At 39.6% G+C, this 16,611-nt stretch overlaps 1 protein-coding gene across 1 annotated transcript; it reads right to left on the reverse strand.

Moving 5' to 3' along the window:
* GLYATL3 (glycine-N-acyltransferase like 3) lies at window positions 139–16,242 on the reverse strand. The gene is made up of 5 exons (XM_005696397.3): window positions 16,146–16,242; window positions 12,676–12,783; window positions 12,137–12,263; window positions 8,483–8,606; window positions 139–1,534 (listed from the first exon to the last, which is right to left on the reverse strand). Exons 1-5 carry the CDS (start codon window positions 16,221–16,223, stop codon window positions 1,108–1,110), a joined length of 864 nt encoding a protein of 287 aa, XP_005696454.2. The 5' UTR covers window positions 16,224–16,242; the 3' UTR covers window positions 139–1,107.

The following is a 16,611-nucleotide window of genomic DNA, read 5'->3' on the forward strand; positions in this document are numbered from 1 at the left end:
CCTAAAAGATACATGGTCTAGTGAAAAGAAAACAGTTTAAAATCAACATAACACCATTCTGGCTCAACCTCTAGCACTGGTTATCTATACAATCTTGAAGAAGTCATTTGTTTTCTTTTGTCCACAAATATTCATATGTAATGAGAATAAAGTTTATTATCTTACCATGATTCTCTGAGTATGTACGTATGCACACAGAAGTAAGAAAGAAGTGAAAATATATGTATATGTATGTTTATATTTGCATACCAAATGCACACGTACATAAACAGGCCTCTTAGTTTTACATGAGAAAGCTGATAATGAACAAGGGGGCTGGAATAGGTGATAGGCAGTGTCCAGTCTTATGCTGATAGCATCTGCTTCTAGCTTTTTAAAGTGCTCCATCCAAGGCAACTGAGAAATGGAAACTTGCTGGAAGTACAAATTTTCAGGCCCGACCTCAGACCCATCCTCAAACTTACTGAATTAGGGGCTGTGCGGAGAGACTCAGCTATCTTTGTTGCAACCTGCCCTCCAGGTGATTCTGAAGTGCACTAAAATGTGAGAACCACTACATTTAAACATTCCCAGGGAAGAACTATAGGCTAGAGGAGAGACAGGAATTAAAGGAGGGAGGGGGGAAGACAGGATAGTCTACAGAGATCCTGAGTCACAGGTGGTAGGAAGAGATTTGGGGAGACAGAGCAGTGGCAGGCACAGGAGAGTGTTATTTATGGTTGTAGGACACCGGTGTGGTTGTAGAAAAGTGGGCATAAGCCCAAGGGAAATAATAATGCAGTTAGTCCCATGTTAGTCATTTGTTCTCATGCAGTCATTTCTGCTCCTGTGCTAAGACTGATGGCTTAGAACCTTTTTCCTGCAGTGGATTCTAAAGGAAGATAGTTATCCTGTTTCTAGTCACAGCTGTTTCTGACCTCTATCGTCACTACCATAGAAATTTGAGACAGGGAGAGTTAGGGCTTCCCAGCCTAAGCCTGTTTGTCTTCTGGTCTTTTTCAACAATTTGAAGTCCCCCTGATTCTAGTTTTAAGTGTCCCCTCATTGGCAGTTAAGGAGTGTGTGTATATTCAGAAAAAGGAAGAGAACCCCTGGAGTTCCAATGGGCTAGAGGTGAACTTGCCTAGAGAAAGCTGGAGGGGTGAGAATCAGCCTATGGAACCGACAAGGCAAGAAGTCGCCTTGGATGCTCTTCGCGAGGTTAATGGATGTAGTGTTGTCATCCACGATGTTGCCTTGACAGGGGAATCCCCGGCTTTGCAACTTTCTGGCCAATGTGAGGATCACCAGCCGATTATAACCTTTCCTGCGATGCTCAGGCATGGTGTAGCCATGGCACATGGTGGCAAACTGGTCCATCATAGACCAAGACACGGGGTTCCCCTTGTCATCACGGACACACACACTGGGGAAGCAGGAGATGAGGTTGGCGATGTACCGGCGACACTGTTCATTGCCACCCCGAGACCAAGTCTGGTTGAGTAAGTCAACATCAGCAACACTCAGGTAGGTTAGTTGTAGGGAAGAATTCATTCTTGAAGAAAATGACATGGGAAGAAATATGAACTCGGGATCATATGATGACAAACAAGTATTTCTCTCTTTTTCATTCGCTTCAAACCCTGGGGAATCTTAGTTCTCCCACCAGGGATCAAACCTGGCCCCAGCAGTGAAAGCACCCCGTCCCAACCACCGGACCTCCAGGGAATTCCCCAACTACTTCTCTTTTTACTTTCATTCAAACTGAGAAAGCATCCTGGAGATCAGTTCAGTCCAGTCGCTCAGTCGTGTCCGACTCTTTGCAACCCCATGAATCGCAGCATGCCAGGCCTCCCTGTCCATTACCAACTCCCGGAGTTCACTCAGGCTCACATCCATAGAGTCAGTGATGCCATCCAACCATCTCATCCTCTGTAGTCCCCTTCTCCTCCTGCCCCAAATTCAGACTTAAATTGAAGAAAGTAGAAAAACTGCTAGACCATTCAGATATGACCTAAATCAAATCCCTTATGATTATACAGTGGAAGTGAGAAATAGATTTAAGGGCCTAGATCTGATAGATAAGAGTGCCTGATGAACTATGGAATGAGGTTTGTGACATTGTACAGGAGACAGGGATCAAGATCATCCCCATGGAAAAGAAATGCAAAAATGCAAAATGGCTGTCTGAGGATGGCTTTCAAAGCTGTGAAAAGAAGACAAGTGAAAAGCAAAGGAGAAAAGGAAAGATATAAAGATATATAAAAAGATATAAGATATATAATATATATATTATATATAATTATATATATATAATTTATATATAAGATATAAAGATATAAACATCTGAATGTAGAGTTCTAAAGAATAGCAAGAAGAGATAAGAAAGCCTTCTTCAGCAATCAATGCAAAGAAGTAGAGGAAAAGAACAGAATGGGAAAGACTAAGACTAATTTTCTCTTCAAGAAAATTAGAGATACCAGGGGAACATTTCATGCAAAGATGGGCTCGATAAAGGACAGAAATTGTAGGGACCTAACAGAAGCAGAAGATATTAAGAAAAGGTGGCAAGAATACACAGAAAAACTGTACAAAAAAAATCTTCACAACCCAGATAATCACAATGGTATGATCACTCATCTAGAGACAGACATCCTGGAATGTGAAGTCAAGTGGGCCTTAGAAATCATCACTACGAACAAAGCTAGTAGAGCTGATGGAATTCCTATTGAGCTATTTCAAATCCTGAAAGATGATGCTGTGAAAGTGCTGCCCTCAATATGCCAGCAAATTTGGAAAACTCAGCAGTGGCCACAGGACTGGAAAAGGTCAGTTTTCATTCCAATTCCAAAGAAAGGCAATGCCAAAGAATGCTCAAACTACCGCACACTTGCACTCATCTCATATGCTAGTAAAGTAATGCTCAAAATTCTCCAAGCCAGGCTTCAGCAATACGTGAACGTGAACTCCCTGATGTTCAAGTTGGTTTTCGAAAAGGCAGAGGAACCAGAGATCAAATTGCCAACATCCACTGGATCATGGAAAAAGCAAGAGAGTTCCAGAAAAACATCTATTTCTGCTTTATTGACTATGCCAAAGCCTTTGACTGTGTGGATCCAAATAAACTGGAAAATTCTGAAAGAGAAGGGAATACCAGACCACCTAACCTGCCTCTTGAGAAATCTGTATGCAGGTCAGGAAGCAACAGTTAGAACTGGACATGAAACAACAGACTGGTTCCAAATAGGAAAAGGAGTACGTCAAGGCTGTATATTGTCACCCATCCTGGAGAGAAGTGCCTAGCAAATACTAGAGTATTTTCAATAAATAAGAATCTATCACTTACCACTTACAAACATCTTTAGGATTTCATTTTTAACAGGACAAAACACTCATTATATTGAGTCTAAGTCTTTCCTTCAAATTTTTGCCCACTTATTATTGTCCTCAGAATAGATGAAGGAAATTATTTCATTTTTCTGGAAAACAAACCTCAGACTTGTTCTTATTAAGTCCTGAGTCTGCTGACACCCTCTCTGAGGCCTTGAATAAGTCCAGATACTTGGGCCTCTAATATTTTTCTTGATAATAATAAATGTTTTAGGATAGGACTCCTACATTTATGCAACCATGTCCACAAAAGAAATATAAACTGCTTAATGTTCTAGGCATTTGTAGGTGCTTAAGAAATGCTAGCTCTTTCAGACCTTTCCCTAAACATTCTGGAAAAAGATTTCAAAATCCATGGGCATTAAGATTAAAAAAAAAAAAAAGGACAGAAATTGTTGCAGTTTCTAAGAACTGAGACAGGTTACTTAGTTGCAAGTCTCTGGGGGCTGGTTGTATTGTGAATTTTCTTTCATGCTTGAAGTTATTAATATATCCTAAGAACATCCCCAGTTAAGAGGCCACTGATGTCATTCTCACTATGTCCTTTTTTAAAGTATTTGTTTGACTGCCCCAGGTCTTAGTTTCAGCATGTTGGATCTTTTACTTGCAGCAGGTGAGATATAGTTCCCGAGCAGGGATTGAACCTGGACACCCTGAACTGGGAGCGTGAAGTCTTAGCCACTAGACCACCAGGGAGGTCCTGTACCATGTCCTTATTTATGAAGTAAAAGTTGGTGTTTTCTCATATATATGGAATTTAGAAAGATGGTAACGATAAACCTGTATGCGAGACAGCAAAAGAGACACAGATGTATAGAACAGTCTTTTGGACTCTGTGGGAGAGGGAGAGGGTGGGATGATTTGGGAGAATAGCATTGAAACATGTATAATATCATATAAGAAATGAATCGCCAGTCTAGGTTTGATGCAGGATACAGGATGCTTGGGGCTGGTACACTGGGATGACCTAGAGAGATGGTATAGGGAGGGAGGTGGGAAGGGGGTTCAGGATCGGGAACTCATGTACACCCGTGGCAGATTCATATTGATGTATGGCAAAACCAATACAGTATTGTAAAGTAAAATAAAATAGAATTAAAATTAAAAAAAAGAAAACAGGAAGATTCATTAGTTGGCACATAATAATAGAAAAAAAAAGTTTGTGTTTTCTTTTATTAGTGGTTATGCAATGTTAGCTCATATTTCAGGTATTCTGTGGGACCTGGAGCTGGGCCATTCGCCTAACCACTAAGCAGGGGGAAAGAATATAAATAAATGCAAGCAATAACTGGCTTAACAGGATTTTTTCATTTAATTCTCGAAAATAAACTTTCGAACAAAGTCAAAGAAGCTTCAGGTAGTGATGCTGCTACAAATGAAAACACTAAACCACGTGTTTCAGGAGGGACATTCGAGACAATGACCTTGTATGTGAAGGGCAGGTATCCAAAATAAAGTGTACAAATTTGGGTAATGATTTAGGTTTTAAAGATAAATTGTCTAACTTCCTATGCAGAAAGGAGCAATTCAAGAAAAAATTTGATTTAAAAAAGTCTGATGGGGGATTGAAGAAAATTTTAAATAACATCTCAGGGATATGACAGCAAACAGACTTGTTGAGTAGCTCAGTCATGAGCGGCTCTTTGCAACCCCATGGACTGCAGCATGTCAGACCTCCTCGTCCTTCACTATTTCCTGGAATTTTCTCAAACTGATGTCTATTTAATTGGACAGACTGTGGGGAAACTCTAAAGGACAAATAGTGTGATTTTTTTTCAACCAAAAGTAACATGAGAAATAGAAAAAGATGAAAGGGGTATCTGTCTGTCAAAAGAAACTTAAGAGAGATATTAACCAGCTGCATATAATAACCAGGTGCTTATTCAAAACAAATAAAGTGCTAAAAGTTTTGTGATAATTGGGAAAATGTGACTACTAACAGGTTATTTTATATTTAGGAAATAGTGTTCACAAAATTTTAAGGAAAGAGCTAACAAAGAAGGCTCAAGGCCACTGTTTTTAGAGAACCTGCTTGCGAAGTTGGCCTTTGGCTGCTGCTGCTGCTACTAAGTCGCTTCAGTCATGTCCGACTCTGTGCGACCCCACAGACAGCAGCCCACCAGGCTCCTCCGTCCATGGGATTTTCCAGGCAACAGTACTGGAGTGGGGTGCCGCTAAGTGTCAGGTAATTTTGATTGCTGGAGGAGTCCTGCCATTCCCAGAACTGGTAAGAGTGGTTAGCTTGGCCTGTTTGTACAATCGATGCACTTTATGCTGAACACCTGTTTTCCTCCTGGGAGTCTAGGAAATTGGTCTAGTCAAGGCTATGGTTTTTCCTGTGGTCATGTATGGATGTGAGAGTTGGCCTGTGAAGAAGGCTGAGCGCCAAAGAATTGATGCTTTTGCACTGTGGTGTTGGAGAAGGCTCTTTGGACTGCAAGGAGATCCAACCAGTCCATTCTGAAGGAGATCAGCCCTGGGATTTCTTTGGAAGGACTGATGCTAAAGCTGAAACTCCAGTACTTTGGCCCCCTCGTGCGAAGAGTTGACTCGTTGGAAAAGACTCTGATGCTGGGAGGGATTGGGGGCAGGAGGAGAAGGGGACAACAGAGGATGAGATGGCTGGATGGCATCACTGACTTGATGGATGTGAGTCTGAGTGAACTCCGGGAGATGGTGATGGACAGGGAGGCCTGGCGTGCTGCGATTCATGGGGTCGCAAAGAGTCGGACATGACTGAGCGACTGAACTGAACTGAACTGGCAGAAGGTACCTCCAGTAAAAAAATCTTATCTGTGTTGTCACAACTCATTGCTGAAAATCAAACGCATACTGCGTGACTCTGCTCAGGGAGGCCTCTGGGGAGCTTGTGTCCGGTTTCCTCTGGACTTTGCCAAAGCACCTTTTTCCCCTTGTGCTGATTTTGCTTTATATCTTTTCATTATAATAAGTTATGCTGCTAAGTCACTTCAGTCATGCCCGATTCTGTATGACCCCATAGACGGCAGCCCACCAGGCTCCCCCATCCCTGGGATTCTCCAGGCAAGAATATTGGAGTGGGTTGCCATTTCCTTCTCCAATGCATGAAAGTGAAAAATGAAAGGGAAGTTGCTCAGTCATGTCTGACTCTTCGCGACCCCATGGACTGTAGCCTACCAGGCTCCTCTGTCCTTGGGATTTTCCAGGCAAGAGTACTGGAGTGGGGTGCCATTGCCTCCTCCCATAATAAGTTATAGCCATGACTAAATATATTGAGTCCTGAGTCCTCTTAGCCAATCACTGAACTTGTGGGTGGTCTGGGGGACCCCTGACACAGAGGTGATGTTACTATAGCAGTTAAAAAAAAATTCTTGGGAATTCCCTGAGTGAATTCAATGTGTTCACTTTTGGGGCCAGGGTTCGATGCCTGATGGGAAAGCTATTAATAAGATCCCACTAGCCATACTATGCTATGCTTAGTTGCTCAGTCATGTCTGATTCTTTGCAACCCCATGGACTGTAGCCCACCAGGCTCCTCTGTCCATGGGGACTCTCCAGGCAAGAATACTGGAGTGGGTTGCCATGCTCTCCTCTAGGGGATTTTCCCAACCCAGGGATCGAACCCAGGTCTCCTGCATTGCAGGTGGATTATTTACCATCTGAACCACCAGGGATTAATAAGATGCCACAAGCCGTGAGGCCTGGCTAATAATAATAATAATTCTTTTTTTGGAGGTATAATATTTAAGTGGCTTCCCTGGTGGCTCAGACGGTACAGTGTCGTATAATGGAATAATATATAAGATATTTCCTTCAGAATAAATCAGGGGGTGGGAAAGATAGAGATCTGGATAAAAGATTCCTAACATAATAAATCTTGTTCTTTTTGTACATTTTTAAAATATACATGTATATTTAATGAGCACAAGTTTGGTTGTATTTTTAAAATTCAATTAATAGGAAAATGTATTGTTGAAAAGGTTACAGTTGGATTGAACAAAAAACAAAATTGAGAACTGCATTATTTTGTGATTGAAAGAGGCAGGTGTTTAAGATTTTTAAGTATATTGGTGTTGGAGGTTAATTACACTAGTTTCTCAACTCTTGTGTTTGAAAATTTTCATGACTGAAAAAGTAGCAATGAAATCCAGTTGCTTTATGTGACTTGAAATGTCCCTTCTTTTCTAGGTTTAGTCTTGTTTTGCTTAATAATTACTTCAACATACACCATGGAAGTGGAGAAAAGTAACATTCAGTGAAGTGGTTAGTTTCATTTGCTTACAAGAAACATGCAAAGAAGGTATTATACATCAGTTTTTAGGAAGAATTGATTGAGGCTCAGAAAGGTAACCTCGAGAAGAAACTGGCAACTCTCTCCACTATTCTTGCTTGGAGAATCCCATGGACAGAGGAGGCTGGGAGGCTAGAGTCCACGGGGTTGCAAAGAGTCAGACACACTGAGCGACTAACACACACACACACACACACACACACACACACACAGAAAGGTAAGGCAAAATGGAAAGTAACTAGTGAATGACAGATCAGGGACCACAAAGTGAAAGAATGCAGATATAAACTAACACACATTCTGAAGGGCTGGATCCTGGAATTAGGCTTCTTTTGGTTGTTTCTGGCTCTACAGTTTGCTCCTGTGTGTTATTTCAATTCTGTTCAAAAAGGGAGTAATAATGGTACTGTTTTATAAGGTTGTAGAAAGGATTCAAGAGGCAATGTATTTAAAACTTTGAAACATTTAGTGCCTGGCATAAAAGACACGTAAGTCAGCTAAACACCTTCATCCCTGAAACAACAAAAAACAATTATAACCACCTTGGGCACAGACAACGGAAGTTATTTAGAATTATTTGGAGGAGGAGGATGCCCAAGAAATGATTTTTTTTGTGTATTCTGTGAAAAAGCTGTCCATAGTTAATGACAATGGAGAGAGACATAGATTTGATTTTGCAGGAAATTATGAGCAGTCAAGCACAGCAAAAAGGAAAAGAGTAAACACATACACACATTTAGATTCAGTCATCTAGATCCAATATTCCTAAATGGTATTCAGTATTCCAGGCAGTTTGTACTGCCATGGCATAAATTCTCCCCCAGAAGAAGCTTGTTTACGTACAAGAAACTGGTGTCTGCAGCTGAAATCGGAGGTAAGCAAGTGGCCTTGAAGGAAGCTAGCTTTACATCCACCTGCTTTGAGTCAGCAACAGCTTTGGAAACATCATGTAATTCACTCTGCAGCCCTGCATGTGGAAACACACAATGAAAAAAAAAAAATGTGGATGCTTTATCTGAGAATGCCAAAGGCAAATTTGTTTTAGTATTTCTATACTTGGTATCATCAATACCACCAGCTTCCCACCTTGTATTATCTTAACCACTTTGTATTTATACATATATTATCAGAGCTACTCCTTTGTCTGATTTTCAAGTCTTGTATGAGATTTTCAAATTTCCATGTTGATCACTATCTTCCATGGGTATTTCTGATGGGACTATCCCTTAAGAATTTGTAATGCTATATGGGAACTTTTTATTTTCTTGACTTCTCAGATTGATCTTAAACCCCTGAGGGTAAGGGATGTTCTGGAAGTATGAAAGAGCTTCAACTTATTTGGCAGGGCAATCTTACTTTAAAGACTGTCTTTCAGTCTCCTGCTTAAATGCCCATCACGGCAATGTCAATATATAAATTTAGACTGGTGGGGTTTATTCTGAACTTAACTTACCCAGCACTCACTCATTTGTCATAGCTATACTGTATTCTCTATAAACCCTTACTCAGTACTTCTTGTATGTAAAGTGCTGTGCTGGGCATAGCCCCAGAGTGGGATATAAGAATGGCATGGTCTCTGTTCTGATAGTAATTACAGCATGACAAGGGGCTTGTTTACTTAGAACTGATTGTCCACTTCTCCAAATCCTGATCTGCTCTGTCCTTTCCATTCTGGCTGCTATTGCTTGAATGCTCTGGAAATTGACTTTCCCACTTCCTTTCATATCTAATTGCTTGCTTCCTTCTCCTAGAAAATCACTTCCTCTTGAAGAAAACATGAACGGCAGGTCCTGGTGAACACAGACTGTGCTCTGAGCCTCGGCTTCTCCATCATGGAGTTAAGTCTAAGAAAAGATAAGAAAGTCTTCAAGTTAATGCTATTAAGATTATAGATGCTGTGGCTAGCACTCCATATTAAAACACTGAATTACATCTAAGTGGTAGTGAGCCCTGCTGACTCAAAGTGTGGCTGGTAGTTCCAACAGAATTTTTTTCTTCTAAGTTAGACTGAGTCAATTCTTTCTAAAGGTCATCCTAACATTAAAACAAAACCTTTTAGACTTATAAGATGTAACAGGTAACAAAAACTGCATAAAAGGTATAGCTTAATTAGAAATAATTACATACATTTTGACTACTTCTAAAGCCACAGAATAGAATTTGATGAGCTCCCTTCTATGTATCACTCTCCCACTCTTTTAATCACAATTCCTTCTCTCTCCTCCAAAAATAATCATTATAATAATTTTTAAGATAACCATTTTCTTGTTTTCTTTACAGTTTTATTATCCAAGTCTGCATCCTTAAACACTATAGTTTGATTTTGCCCACTTTTTGTCTTGTGAGTCTTTTCATCAACAGACCTTTCAATTCCCACTAAACTCCTCTCTCCCCTCTTTAAAAACTTCTTTTGTCGGAGAATCCTGGTGGTTAGGGCCCTCTAATCACCAAACAACAGGATTTGTTTAGATTTTGCCAATCATCTCTCCATGGTGCTGTGGATCATGTCCTCCTATCTGTTGACAGGGTATCATTTTTAACAAATGATTTTCTCTTTTCTCAAGGAGAAAGCAATCTCTACTTCTCGTTCTGCTATTGACCATTCCACCTCCTTAGAAGGGGAAGGGTTGCTAACTGAATAAGCCAGAACTTGGGACATTTTTTTTGGTTCATAGTTACCAGTGAGCAGGCCTTTGAAACTTTCAGGCTGGTGCTCATGTAGACAAGCTCTCTCGTTCATGCAACTAGCAGTGAGCAACAAGCAGGGCCTGTCTGGGCAATTATGCATGTTTTTGTTTCCTGTGTACGGCAAACACAAGGAGTTTGGCTCCTCTGAGTCCATTAGAGGATTAACCCTGATTTAACATTGTTTATGGATGGTTTGTAGATTAAAAATGACAAAGGCATTCCTATGCAGGGTGTGTTCTTGCTCTAAACACCCAGTACTGAAGCAGCTTCACTGCCTAAATCCTGATCTATCCACCAGCCCAACTAGTAGTTCTGACCTCGCCTGCAAAAAGTAAAAGGCTGTTTATATGTAGCTGATAGGCTTTTAGGGAGGCTCATGATTTAGAGATGTTATAGAAATGGCTCCTTTTTAGGTTCTCTGAATAAGAATAGTAAAGACCCTGATGACTTCTTAGAAGCTATTCAGTGTCCTAAAGAGATTACAGTTCTTACCACAGAAACCTACAGTTGAGACCACATCAGAAGTCAAGAGCCTTGCTCTACATGGTAAATGAGGGGTTTTACCATTCCAGCTATATTAGGTGCTATAAATCACATCTCTCCCCACCAAACCCTCAGGAAAGATGACTGTCAATTAAAATGAGTATAACTCACAACAAATAGCTCAGCCTTCTGAAAAAAAGTATTGGCAGTTAGAGGGATGGTCTCTCCATAATGATGAATTCAGGGGATTTGAGGATATTAACCAATAATACCAAAATCCATCCAGTAACTGCCATGACTTTTCACATCAAGGAGGAGATATACACATTTCCACATTAAAGTAATCCTGGTGAGATTTTTCTGAATTGTTAATTAGATAAGCAAGTGGTTGAATTATGCCTCACTTCTAACCAGCGTAACAGGGGTAAATCTGTAAATGTGTGAGAGAGTTTAGAACTGCCTCTATAAAGTCTTTTTGAGCATTTGCAAGGGGATTCTTTTTTAATACATATACAACATCCCAAGTTTTTAGGTTATGAATTTACATAAATCATTATAGGTGGACAGAAACTTTTCTTGTAGAGGGCTTCAGCTACTTCTGGCTGATAAAAATTACCAGAATTTATATATCTAACATGGGGGTTCCTACCTTCTTGTCAAATGACCAAGGAACTCATTTCACTAGAAGAGCTACACACAAACTTCATTGCCTATATCAACTCCCAATCATTATAAAAAGTTGAGACAGCAAGTGATACACTGAAGCCAAAGCTATCCATCCAAATAATCAAAAGTCTTAATCTGTTTCAGTCTTGGCCTAAAGTTCTTCCAGAAGTGTTGATGGCTATGCAGTTATCTCCTCGGAGCCCACATATACTCTTTCCTTATAAAATCATTTCAGTTTATCCTATGCAGACCAGTTGATTATCTTTTTCAAGAATCATTTGCTTTAGAAAGAAGAAAGGCTTACCTATTGGCTTAGACTTAAATTAGATTTTCTTTAAAAGATTATGATAGGAAAGGGTTAGAAGTAATAAGGAGAAATATCCTGTGATATTCACTGATACCATTTTTTGAAAGAAAAAAAAATCACTTAAAAACAGCCTAATTTAAATGGCCTCTGCCAACCCCAAAGGCCAAACCTCATTAAAAAAAAAGTATTGCTATAAGACTGTAATACATAAGCTGTTAATATATAAAATGTATGTAAGTGTATTTGTACATATGTGTGCTTATATGTGTGAAGTGTGTCATATTTATATATCTGAGAGATATGACAAAAAGAAGAAAAAAAGATGCGTGTCTAGTGTCTTGTACTTGACCCACCCTGTATTTGAAAAACTTGATCCCAGTTGATAACACCATGTTCTTCCAACAGCTGTCGGTAAGCATTGACATCTTTGTAGAACACAGCATAGGCATTAGTATAATGGTCCAGGTTGTCTGTCTCAGCCTAGGACAGAAGACATAACCACAAACACATAAAGCACACCACCTTTGATCATGTGAGCCTCTCCTTTGTCTCAGAGGCAGAATGGGGAGGATGCTGTCTTTTTCAATCTTCTTTCATATTTATGCATATGACCAAAGTCAATGATCATAAGGAATCATCAACCCAGTGGGAAAACTAGTGTGTACAAGTGTATCTGCTTCATGCTTCGAGGGGTTATCAAACACTAGAGAAATCATCCTAGTGAACACATTTAGACTGGAGGTTTCCATATGTCTGGTACTCCAAAGCCAGTCAAATTAGAAGCTAATGGTGAAGTGTATAGCGTGTTAAGCTATGATGGTTACGATTTCCCCTTTACTTCATCTTTTCATTTCAGTTGGTACCAATTCTTTTTTGCCTTTTAAAACTGTACCTCTTTCTGCCGCCGTGTGATGATGGCTTTGAAGTCAGGCCATGAATCCAACACCACTTCCTTTTGAAAGGGATTCCCACGATTTATGTTCATCACTGCTCCATAAACCTGAGGCAGAGAACCCAGAGGAATAGCTAGTTATATTATTAACCATTTCAGATGCTTATTGCTCTTTTCATTTCTTGTACTAGTGCAAAGTTATGGCCATGAGGGGAAATTATAAATAAACACACATATATTCAGAACCCATACACATACAGACTTCTCCCTTTTTATTTCATCAGTGCACAAGGAAACTGTTAAAGTGTCTATGACAGTCTATGAAAATGCTCCCAAAACTTAGTGGTTTTTTTTAGCACAATGGTGAGAGGTACCAAATCAATAGGCTTACCAGACAGGGACTTGGAATATAGGTCAGTAATACTTAATGAATCAGCGTCTAATATCTAGATTTAGAGTTCATATGCCTTTTAAAATTTCTATGGATAATTTTGATGTGCAGCTGCCTTTGAAGTTTACTACACTATCTTAACAGAGAAGGCAATGGCACCCCACTCCAGTACTCTTGCCTGGAAAATCCCATTGACAGAGGAGCCTTGTAGGCTGCAGTCCATGGGGTCGCTGAGAGTTGGACATGACTCAATGACTTCACTTTCACTTTTCACTTTCATGCTTTGGAGAAGGAAATGGCAACTCACTCCAGTGTTCTTGCCTGGAGAATCCCAGGGACGGGGGAGCCTGGTGGGCTGCCGTCTATGGGGTCGCACAGAGCTGGACACGACTGAAGCGCCTTAGCAGCAGCACACTATCTTAAAATCATATGTGAAGTACAACTACTCTTTCAACCTTGAATTACAATTAAATATCACTTGAGACTGAGATACTATCCCCCAGAAAAAAAGCCAAAAAGCATACCCTGCATGTTAGATTTGATAGAGCAGGTCTCTATAACCATTCCCTAAGGGTTGTAACTATGTCTTATTCACTGTTATATCCATGGAGTCTGATAGAGCTGACCAAATGCTTATTGACTAAGCAATACTTAAGTATCATTAGAATTCTGTTCTGTGACTTTTCACATTTTTTTCCCACTAAGAATCAAAGATTCTGTCCCACAAAGCAACTTCCATATGTTATCTCTGTGCTTCTAGAGAAAACAAAGTTGTGGTGGTAAGGAGGAGAGCTAAGCTATAGGCCAGTGTTCACAGCAATGTTTTTATAATACAGTAGACAGAAACTGGTAACAATATCCAGCAACAGTGGAATAACTAAATAAATTGTGGCATATTCTTACAATGGATTACAAAAGAGAACACGGTATTGAGCTTGTCCAGCCAAAGAAGCTAAGTTCAAAAAGATACTTACTGTGTGATCCAATTTATATTACATTCAAAGACAGGCAGAATTAAATGTCGACTTTAGAAGCTGATAGTGGTTACTATGGGAGAGCAGGGAAAGATATCGACAAGAAAAGAGTATGGAGTGGGGGAAGAACGGTGTTTGATGTACTGTTCTTTCTTGAATGGAATAGAAGTTACACAGATATTCATTTTCAGAAAATCCACTGAGCTGTATCATGTTTTGTGCACTTTCTAGTGTTATGTGGGTGCATTGCTTCAGTCCTATCTGAATCTTTGTGACCCTATGGACACAGCTCTCCAGGCTCATCTGTCCATGGGATTCTCCAGGAGTGAAGAAATCCTCCAGGGGATCTTCTCGACCCAGGGTCTCTTCTGTCTCCTGCATTGGCAGGCAGTTTCTTTACCACTAGCACCACCTGGCAAGCCCCTTCTAGTGCTGTACTTCAGTGAAAAAAGTTAAATTATAAGAGCTTCAGAGCCCACATTTTACCTCCTTTATCACTATCTTAATTCAAATCACTCACCTCATCTCAATGCCTAGAAGATGATCCAACTCTCTTCTGTCTTACCCAAACTGGGACCTCACTCAGATTTTCACATAGACAGTATCTTTCTAAATGTAGTCTAATACTAATGCGCAACATGGATCACACTTAGTGAAAATCCACCAACTAAAGTAACCTGGAAGGATCATGCTTGTTCTCTTCATGGTTAAATTCCAGAATTGATGATCTTATGTGTACAGAGTAATACATTTATTACAATGGTTTCACATGAGCAAAGCATAATCCTTATTAGAAAACAAATTATTTCAATAATTTATTTATCCAAAGAGTGAGTGTTGAGAGGAGATGCAAAGTGGCTAGGAAGGAGTAAAAATGCTAGAGAAATGAGCAGGTAGAGCTTGTGAAGGAAATCCGGAAGGTTATTTAAACATTTAAGCCTTAAGATTTTCCTGGTGGCTCAGATAGTAAAGTGTCTGCCTACAGTGTGGGAGACCTGGGCTCAATCCCTGGGTCGGGAAGATCCTTTAGAGAAGGAAATGGCAACCCATTCCAGTACTCTTGCCTGGAAAATCCGGTGGACAGAGGAGCCTGGTAGCCTACAATCCACAGGGTCGCAGAGTCAGACACAACTGAGCAACTAAACTAGATTTTAAGCCTAAAGTGAGATTATAAAAACGCAGCCATAAATTCCAGTGGGTGGAGGAAGAGGAAACAACTGAGACTACCTTTTCTTTATCTTTTTTATTCACTAAAGGACTTAGTGTTTACTGAAAGGGTATTTTGAAATGATGGTCAAAGAACAAAGCCAGGCATTATATAACAAAGAAATCATTAAAGGAGGATAAAGAGATTTAGGGATAAAAAGACTCAGGGTAGGAGAAATAAGAAATTAGGAGCAAAGAGCTAAGCAGCTATTAAAGAGGAGATTTCTCAGAAAGGCATCTATCTGTGCCTATACGGTTCATTTCCTTAATCCTTACTTCAGATGGTGCTGTGAGAGGCAAGCATTTCCAAAAACACTCAATTTGAAACGTGATAATCTGGATTTTAGTCTGAATTCTAGCACCTGGAAATGGGGAAGTTATTTAGTAATATTACCTGTACAATTATAATATAAATATCTGCCTATTCAGAGATTTTAATATTACAGGGGAATTAATTTTAGAGAGGGATTGATTAGGTGTTTTTGAAGCTCAAATGAGATAATGTGAAAGATATTTCAAAAAAATTATACATACCATTCAGGCCAAGTCAACTAATCTGAATTTAGAAGTCTTTAAAAAATAAAATTTTAACAAGTAAGAAATTACCCTTCTGCCGTTTAATAAAATTTAGAACTGAAATTTATTTCATAAATAGTCCAGTCTAGCACAGCCTGAATTTTCCTAGCAAGACTGTATCTAGCAAGACTGTCAAAAATATAACTAACTGCATTGTATCCCCAATCCATTGAATCAGTCTCTAGAAGGAGAGGATTGGGAAACTGTATGTTTACCAAGTACTCCCGGAGTCTCACCATTAGGAAAATTTGGGAAACAGCTATAAGTCTAATATTATTTCACAGATTAATAAAATGAAGATAGAACTATTCAATGTTTCATACCTTGAGTGATTCAGGAAAGTGACTCTTCAGCATTTTTTCCAGGATCAGTAATTTGGTAGAACAGTTAAGAACCTGCATCTTCTCTGGAGAGTGGAGAGCTAGTAATTCCACCCCTATTTAAAAACATGAAAGGATATATTTAATTTTTGTCTGTTAATATTTAAAGCTATCCTGAAAGATCCTAGAAACATTTTTTTGTCTCTGTTTGTTTGTTTGTTTAAACTGGGCTTCATTCACTTTTTCTCATATAATGATATGGTGGCTACAACTGGACCCGGAGTCTTCTGCCCAGAAACTCTGGTGTGGGTCTTAAGATGGTCAGTGAATTCCTAATATGAAGACTTGGTGAATATCATCTCTTTTAGGAGTGAGCTAGCTGTAGGTCTTGGAAATGGCATCAAAAGTTATTTAGTGGTTAGAACTCCCTGCTTTCACTGCCAAGGACATGGGTTCAATCTTTGGTCAG

This window comes from Capra hircus, chromosome 23 (assembly GCF_001704415.2).
Source record: "Capra hircus breed San Clemente chromosome 23, ASM170441v1, whole genome shotgun sequence".
Taxonomy (NCBI): domain Eukaryota; kingdom Metazoa; phylum Chordata; class Mammalia; order Artiodactyla; family Bovidae; genus Capra; species Capra hircus.

What these genes read in the sequence shown, in the direction of transcription:
- GLYATL3 (XM_005696397.3), bottom strand. Translation starts at nt 16,223, where the DNA reads ATGCAGGTTCTTAACTGTTCTACCAAATTACTGATCCTGGAAAAAATG. An exon ending in ACTTTCCTGAATCACTCAAG is followed by an intron (nt 12,784 to 16,145) that starts GTATGAAACATT and finishes TCTCTGCCTCAG; the next exon opens with GTTTATGGAGCAGTGATGAA. An exon ending in TCACACGGCGGCAGAAAGAG is followed by an intron (nt 12,264 to 12,675) that starts GTACAGTTTTAA and finishes CTTCTGTCCTAG; the next exon opens with GCTGAGACAGACAACCTGGA.